The 8,642-nt window shown below is 45.8% G+C and overlaps 1 protein-coding gene across 33 annotated transcripts in view; it reads right to left on the bottom strand.

Moving 5' to 3' along the window:
* Positions 1-8,642, bottom strand: part of LOC118360667 (E3 ubiquitin-protein ligase HUWE1-like) — an 89,308-nt gene that overhangs the window by 12,328 nt on the left and 68,338 nt on the right. For 30 of the 33 annotated variants that reach the window (XM_052484890.1, XM_052484914.1, XM_052484907.1 and 27 more), the window contains 7 exons: positions 3,861-4,076; positions 3,214-3,437; positions 2,071-2,173; positions 1,619-1,768; positions 1,062-1,307; positions 721-838; positions 312-452 (listed from right to left, as the gene is read on the bottom strand). In XM_052484890.1, the coding sequence (XP_052340850.1) occupies positions 312-452; positions 721-838; positions 1,062-1,307; positions 1,619-1,768; positions 2,071-2,173; positions 3,214-3,437; positions 3,861-4,076 (1,198 nt within the window). The remainder of the gene's footprint in view (positions 1-311; positions 453-720; positions 839-1,061; positions 1,308-1,618; positions 1,769-2,070; positions 2,174-3,213; positions 3,438-3,860; positions 4,077-8,642) is intronic. The other 3 variants (XM_052484897.1, XM_052484922.1, XM_052484911.1) reach the window with 2 other exon arrangements.

Here is an 8,642-nt window from a genome sequence, read left to right as displayed (position 1 = left end):
TCACAACACAGGGACATAAATGCATACAAAAAGACAGAAGCAATCCAGATAAATAGAGACAGAGACCCTGACAGACAGCGAATCCCTGAGAGAGAAACCCTGAGACAGAGACCCCGACAGACAGAGAGACCCCGACAGACAGAGAGACCCCGAGAGACAGAAACCCTAAGCGACAGAAACCCTAAGAGACAGAAACCCTAAGAGACAGAAACCCTAAGAGACAGAAACCCTAAGAGACAGAAACCCTAAGAGACAGAAACCCTAAGAGACAGAAACCCTAAGAGACAGAGAGAGAAATCAGAGTCTCTTACAGCCTGTTCTTCATGTCCTCGGGACTCTTGCGGTGCAGCTCTCTGTAGGAGTCTTCAAACACGTGATCTCTCCTGACGTGGACAGCCATATCCTCCTTCCTCAGACCCTCGTCCAGACGCTCCAGCTCCTGACGGAAATACCTGGGGAGAGGGAGGGGGTCAATAATATTTTAAAAAGCTCAAATATTATCATGAATGAGGCACACTTCCATTCAAAGGACCAGTGTTTTACCTGGAGAGAGATCAGGGTTGTTTATTAGGGCGAGCAAGCAAAAACATGTTTTAAACTGAAAACTAAATTAGTTTCTTTTGGACAAGTCCAGGGTGTCTCTGTTTTAATAATTTTTCCTCCATTAGGTGACGAATGAACACAACCAAGATGATGCACCATAAGAAAATCCTTCCTTACTTCCTCTTGACGTCAAAATCGAGGATGCGGATGTAGTCAACCAGCACAGCGAAGGGTCCGTCGGCCAGGTGGGTGGTGGACTGGCGCAGAATCTGGTTAAGCACTGTACGGTGAGTCTCTGTAGGGGGTAGGGAGGGAGAGAAAAGGAGAGAATGGAAGAGAGACAAAGACCTACAGTGCAACTAACACACGTGGGCTTTCCAAAATGATCCAGGCTGAATCTCTGTATTATTTCTCGACTCCTCACTTCCTGTGATGTTTTAAGTGACTGGCAAAGAGAGAGGACGCAAGGAAAATACTGCATACCCTGCTATACCCTCCTCCCTAGTGCCAGAACTCACCAGCGAAGCGGAGGAACTTCTGTGTGTCGGGAGGCAGGTTGGAGGAGATGTGCATGGAGGACGGTTCTCTAGAGAAGAAGGGGTCCAGAGAGGAGGGGGTGGCGGGGGTGAGGGGCGCGGGGGACAGTGGGGGAGGCTCGTCTTTGATGTGGGACAGTTGGCTCTCCCTGGTGTCTCTGACAGGGGGCTTGCTCTCCCGCTCTGTGGCATGGACCAGGAAGAAGGCCTCTACCGCCGGCTGAAGGACTGAGGGAGAGGCGAGATGTGAACAGACTACGTCATCACTCCTGTGAAAAAAGGCTTTTATCCAAGGTGGAACAAAACATTCCATTTCCAAACGTTTCCTGTTCCGTATTTCCTGAGGGTTGACCATGTTTCACTGCATGACTGCAAAATCAATGACCACTACTTTTGACACATTCAGGACATTAGTTTTCCAATGGAGGTTCTACGACAGATACATAGTGTAAACACTTAGTATACAGATGTCACCCTCAGGAAAATCTCAGGGCCCTAGTTTTACCCATGTGAGATTCAATATTGTAAACCTAACGTACCCAGAACAGCGTGTTGATCATGTGACTCCTCCAGTTCCTTCAGGCACTCCCCGAGCATGTCCCACAACTCGTCCAATAGCAGCTGCTCGCTCAGCAGGGGAAGGTCCGGGAGACGCTCCTCTGTCTCTGATTGGCTGTTGCCTTCTTCATCTGCACAAGAGCAGGAAATACCAAACACAATAATGTTAGAATCACTATGCCAAGACAAGTGCTCCCTAACACGCGGTACTTCTGCTGTGGTTTGAGTGGCTCTGGTCATGTTCAAGGTTGTCTTTCTTTGCAGTCACACTGCTCTCAGAACTTGGCTATTTCATACGAACGTGGTTCCTGAAACACCTTTTTAGGTGTTGTGAAATCTGATCTGCACAGAGTGACTGCAATAAAGATGAGCTGGAACCTGTGTTGTGGTAGCTGAGGACTGTAGTGGTTATTGTGGTGGAGGCCTGTCTAACCCAGGGGTGCAGGGTCCTGCTCCAGGGGAGAGGGCTGGTCTACATCCATGGGAGAATCATCCCTCTGGACTGCCTGGGGCTCAGACACTGACCCCACCTCTGACTGGAGAGAGGAATGGAGGGAGGGCAAAAAGAGAGGAGAAAGAGTGAGAATCAGAGCAAACAAGAGGGAGAAAGAAAGAGGGAAATAGAGGGTGGGCGAGAGAAAGGGGGAAATAGAGAGGGTGGGCGAGAGAAAGAACGAAACAAAGAAAGAAAAATGTGATTAATTCAACACAAGGCTGACAGTTTTCCAGTAAACCAGAAAACCAGTGGAGCATGCTGATGCACCATGACATTCTCATAAGGCTACAGACAGACACAGAGGGACTGGGAGGGAGGGGGCAAAAGCATGAAGCCATGACAGCCAGCCAAAACACACATCATCAATTCACATCATACAGTAGAGAGCAGCCAGCACATCCATTCTAGACCTGGGTTCAAATACTATTTGAAATCGTCAAAATACTTTGAGGGTCTGCTCTAGCCTGTCTGCCTGGAATTCCAGATTTTCTTTTTTGGGGGGGCGCTCAAGATTTTAGGACTATTCTATTGGTCCGATAAGCCAGGAAAGCTCAGCCAAGTTTAGATATAGTATATACAATGATTTTTAATAGTATTTAAAACAGGTGGTCAGAATGCAGTGGATCGTCTCGGTCTGTTTTCAGCTACTGTCATGCATCATGGATGTTAGGCTGTACTGTAGGCTGATTGTAAATGCAACGACGTCGTCAATAGTACTGTCAGTTCACATGCCCGTAGAGTAAGTTCAATATGCATAGACATGTCAACGATAGCAGTGTGTGAGTGTATGGTCAAATATGCATGTCATCAGACCTTGGTTAAAATAGTCTTCATTTCTTTCAAATACTTCAGGTACACTTGATTGAGCTTGCCTGATACAATGGCACCAATAAGATCCAGAAGTGCAACAAAATGGCCTATTTGAAGCCAGGTCTTCAGAATGAGCATGTGGTCGGTATGAGTCATGTAGTCAACAGCAATAATATGTGAGCGTATGGATCAATATGCACGTTTGCGTTTAGTCATGTTTGCTCAATAGTAGCAGTATTCTGTCAGTGCGATGCGGCCCATCATGCTAACCGTGGCAGCGCTCGCCGTGCCGGGGGCAGCTGCGGGGGCATGAGGGGTGGCCACAGAGGATCCGGAGGTGGTGACGGCAGCGACAGAGGCGGAGGGCGGGGGGGCCTGCTGCAGACGGCGTGCCCGCTGCCCCTCTCTCACCATCTGAATGATGGCATCAGCCTCGGCTTCTAGCTGACGGACTGCCGCCTGGATGCTGCTGGCGGAGCCCAGACTGGTAGAGCCTGGACACACAGGAGAGACCAGTTACAGAAGACCCAGACTGGTAGAGCCTGGACACACAGGAGAGACCAGTTACAGAAGACCCAGACTGGTAGAGCCTGGACACACAGGAGAGACCAGTTACAGAAGACCCAGACTGGTAGAGCCTGGACACACAGGAGAGACCAGTTACAGAAGACCCAGAGCAGAGATGTGATCCAGACAACATAGAAAGTCTAAAATAGAAACGCTGTCATTCCTGATAATTAGAGAAATCCCATCCCTGCCAGAGAAGGCTCTCAACCGCTCTAGTCTTCCTGGTCATATTAACCAGCTCATAAAAACAGTTTTGTTCCGGTTCGTCTCTTTAAAAGAACAGGCTGAAGCCATTACTATGACTGATTTTGCCCTCTCTGTGTAATGTGTTAGTAGTGCACACGTCTCACCAAGTCGCCCGGTCTGCTTGGCCTTCTTGTTGGCGCGGCGCGTGTCCTCACGGAGCTGGATGATGACCTGCAGGACCCGCAGGAAGAACTTCTGGGTGGATGTCTTTGAGGTCAGGGAAGACATGCAGGGCAGCTGCAGCTCCCGTCCGCCCAGCGTACGCTTCTGGGCAGCCACAATCACCACGCTCTCAGAGCCGTCGAACCTGCGCCCCCGTCAGCACGCGAGGACGGGCGACAAGGCAAAGTACTGTCATTATACAGAAACGGAGTGGCAGTAGAGCAGTATAGACAAACGCATACAGACACACCAAGGAAAAAGCTGTGGCCTAAATGATCAGACACTGACAGATGGTTGACTATAAACATAATTAATAAAAATACAAATGTTTTCCATTTCAAGCCTTAAACTGTGGGTCTCTCTAATCTCCCAGAATCATCTATGTAAAGTGTCATATTTAGCCAAATCTGAATAGGTCAAGTTGGCACTAGGAGAGAACCACCGATGACTATTCATTACTATGACACTATCATCAGATGGGCGTGTACAGGGATAGGGGGCAGTATTAGGATGTTTTGATGACTGAGGTGCCCAAAGTAAACTACCCGCTACTCAGGCCCAAAAGCTAGGACATGCATATGCATATGCATGGAACTATTGGATAGAAAACACTAAAGCTTCTAAAACTGTTAAAATTATGTATGTGAGTATAACAGAACTGATTTGGCAGGCAAAATGTTTTTTTCTGTTGACCTGCCAGCCAATTCAAAGGTTAAGCTATTGAAAACAAAGACGTCCGCCTCCCAAATTGCAGTTCCTATGGCTTCCACGAGATGTCAACAGTCTTTATACATGGTTTCAGGCTTGTTTTTAGAAAAAGGGAGCTCTATGGCAAAGCTAGTCTCATTGCGCGGGTGACCGAGGGAGCGCGCTGCGTTCTTTTCCTTTCCAACTGAAAATAGTTCCCTCTGTATGAAATATTATCTTTAGTTTTGATATTAGAGTACCTAATAATGAATTAGAAACATTGTTTGGACAAACTTTACTGGTAACTTTTGGAACTCCTATGTCTGCATTCTGAACGGGTGGATTACTGAAATCAATGACGCCTACTAAACGGACTATTTGGGATATAAAGAAGGAGTTTATCGAACGAAACGACCATCGTCATTTTTTCGGTCACAACTTGCAGACTTGTTTACGTGTTGCTGTGCATTTTGTTGCCAACCTTACTTTGCTACCTGACAACTTTACAGTTTTTACTTTTTAATTACCGTTTATATTTTTCCCTCACTCAACTTTCTTTCATTCAAGTTTTTCACTCCGGAAGCTTTATCTGGACATGGTTCGTCAGGACTTCCAACAGCCGAAGCTAAGTAGTAACATTAACACAATGCCTTCTAATTTTTTATTTTACCTTAATTTTTAACTAGGCAAGTCAGTTAAGAACAAATTCTTATTTTCAATGACGGCCTAGGAACAGTGGGTTAACTGCCTGTTCAGGGGCAGAACGACAGATTTGTACCATGTCAGCTCGGGGGGTTTGAACTTGCAACCTTCCGATTACTAGTCCAACGCTCTAACCACTAGGCTACCCTGCCACAGTAGCTGTACTCATAATATACAGGAGAACGATCGCCTTACGGCGAGGGCAGCTGTGCTGCCAGCCCAGCTTCAGACGCAATCGTTAGGCAAGGGTAATTTCAGTGTAGGAAAGGATGAAACAGCGTTTGTGCCACCAGTAAGTACAGATAGTAACGTTAGTATAAATCCCCTCGCACTGTCCCCACAGCCGGACAACTTTCTCATGGCTTCTGGAGGGAAATGCTGTAGGAATACTCAACTGGTGTTGCTCATTCAGCCGGTTTTCCCCATTAAACAGCGAGTCGGAGTCTGAGGCCTAGCCTTCTCTGGTCTCAACTCCTCCCGGTACGGGGTGTGAGATGCCGAACCTTCCCACCATTAGCTCTGACAAATTGAAAACCCTAGTCATTGGCGACTCCATCACCTGCAGTATTAGACTTAAAACAAATCATCATGCACTGTTCGCCAGGGGGCAGGGCTATTGACGTTAAGGCTAACCTGAAGATGGTGCTGGCTAAAGCTAAAACAGGCGAGTGTAGAGAGTATAGAGATATTGTTATCCACGTCGGCAACAACGATGTTAGGATGGAACAGTCAGAGGTCACCAAGCGCAACATCGCTTCAGAATGGAAATCAGCTAGAAAGATGTGTTGGCATCGAGTAATTGTCTCTGGATCCCTCCCAGTTAGGGGGGGTGATGAGCTCGACAGCAGTCTCACAACTCAATTGCTGGTTGAACTGTTTTCTGCCCCTCCCAAAAGATAGAATTTGTTGATAATTTGCCTTCTTTCTGGGACTCAACCACAAACAGGACCAAGCCTGGCCTGCTGAGGAGTGACGGACTCCATCCTAGCTGGAGGGGTGCTCTCATCTTATCTACCAACATAGACAGGGCTACAACTCCTCTAGCTCCACACTGAAATACGGTGCAGGCCGTTATCCAGCCACTAGCACAGTCAGCTCAGCTATCCCCATTGAGACTGTCTGTGCCTCTACCTAGGTTGGGCAAAACTAAACATGGCAGTGTTCACCTCAGCAATCTCACTAGAATAAATACCTCCTCCATTCATACTATTATTGAAAGAGATCGTGATACCCCATCTCAAAATAGGGCTACTTAATGTTAGATCCCTCACTTCAAAGGCAGTTACAGTCAATGAACTAATCACTGATCATAATCTTGATGTGATTGGCCTGACTGAAACATGGCTTAAGCCAGATGAATTTACTGTGTTAAATGAGGCCTCCTGGTTACACTAGTGACCATATCCCCCCGTGCATCCCCGCAAAGGCGGAGGTGTTGCTAATATTTATGGTAGCCAATAAAAAAAAATATTTAAAAAATGACGTCTCTTTTGACCTTTGACCTAGTCATGAAATCTATGCAGCCTACTCAATCACTTTGTATAGCTACTGTTTACAGGCCTCCTGGGCCGTATACAGTGTTCCTCACTGAGCTCCCTGAATTCCTATCGGACCTTGTAGTCATAGCAGACCATATTCAAATGTTTGTATTTTAATATTCACATGGAAAAGTCCACAGACCCACTCCAAAAGGCTTTCGGCGCCATCATCGACTCAGCGGGTTTTGTCCAAAATGTCTCTGGAACTACTCACTGTCATACTCTGGAAATAGTTTTGTCCCATGGAATAAATGTTGTGGATCTTAATGTTTTTCCTCATAATCCTGAACTATCGGACCACCATTTTATTACGTTTGCAATCGCAACAAATAATCTGCTCAGACCCTAACCAAGGAGCATCAAAAGTCATGCTACAAATTCTGAGACAACCCAAAGATTCCTTGATGCCCTTCCAGACTCCCTCTGCCTACCCAAGGACGTCAGAGGACAGAAATCCGTTAACCAACTGATAATAAAAAAAAAAAACTAAAAACATTTGTCATAAGAAACTAGCTCCCAGAAAATTGGAACGGAAATGGCGCCACACCAAACTGGAAGTCTTCCGACTAGCTTGGAAAGACAGTACCAAGCAGTGTTGAAGAGCCCTCACTGCTGCTCGATCATCCTATTTTTCCAACTTAATTGAAGAAAATAAAGAACAATCCAAAATGTATTTTTGAAACTGTCACAAAGCTAACTAAAAAGCAAATTACGGACTGCTCTTTAAATGTGCGTAATCCTCCAAAGCTGAGTCTGCACAACTCTGCCAGGACGTAGGATCAAGGGAGACACAAGTGTTTTAGTACTATATTTCTTGACACAATGATGAAAATAATCATGGCCTCTAAACCTTCAAGCTGCATACTGGACCCTATTCCAACTAAACTACTGAAAGAGCTGCTTCCTGTGCTTGGCCCTCCTATGTTGAACATAATAAACGGTTCTCTATTCACCAGATGTGTACCAAACTCAAAGTGGCAGTAATAAAGCCTCTTGAAAAAGCCAAACGATGACCCAGAAAATATGAAAAACTATCGGCCTATATCGAATCTTCCATTCCTCTCTAAATGTTTTGAAAAAGCTGTTGCGCAGCAACTCACTGCCTTCCTGAAGACAAACAACGTATACGAAATGCTTCAGTCTGGTTTTAGACCCCATCATAGCACTGAGACTGCACTTGTGAAGGTGGTAAATGACCTTTTAATGGCGTCAGACCGAGGCTCTGCATCTGTCCTCGTGCTCCTAGACCTTAGTGCTGCTTTTGATACCGTTGATCACCACATTCTTTTGGAGAGATTGAAAACCCAAATTGGTCTACACGGACAAGTTCTGGCCTGGTTTAGATCTTATCAGTCAGAAAGATATCAGTTTGTCTCTGTGAATGGTTTGTCCTCTGACAAATCAACTGTACATTTCGGTGTTCCTCAAGGTTCCGTTTTAGGACCACTATTGTTTTCACTATATATTTTACCTCTTGGGGATGTCATTCGAAAACATAATGTTAACTTTCACTGCTATGCGGATGACACACAGCTGTACATTTCAATGAAACATGGTGAAGCCCCAAAATTGCCCTCGCTAGAAGCCTGTGTTTCAGACATAAGGAAGTGGATGGCTGAAAACGTTCTACTTTTAAACTCGGACAAAACAGAGATGCTTATTCTAGGTCCCAAGAAACAAATAGATCTTCTGTTGAATCTGACAATCTTGATGGTTGTACAGTCATCTCAAATTAAACTATGAAGGACCTCGTCGTTACTCTGGACCCTGATCTCTCTTATGACGAACATATCAAGA

Source organism: Oncorhynchus keta, chromosome 28, assembly GCF_023373465.1.
Source record: "Oncorhynchus keta strain PuntledgeMale-10-30-2019 chromosome 28, Oket_V2, whole genome shotgun sequence".
Lineage (NCBI taxonomy): Eukaryota > Metazoa > Chordata > Actinopteri > Salmoniformes > Salmonidae > Oncorhynchus > Oncorhynchus keta.
Note: the sequence above shows the minus strand (reverse complement) of the source record. Positions and strands in the feature narration are given on the sequence as shown.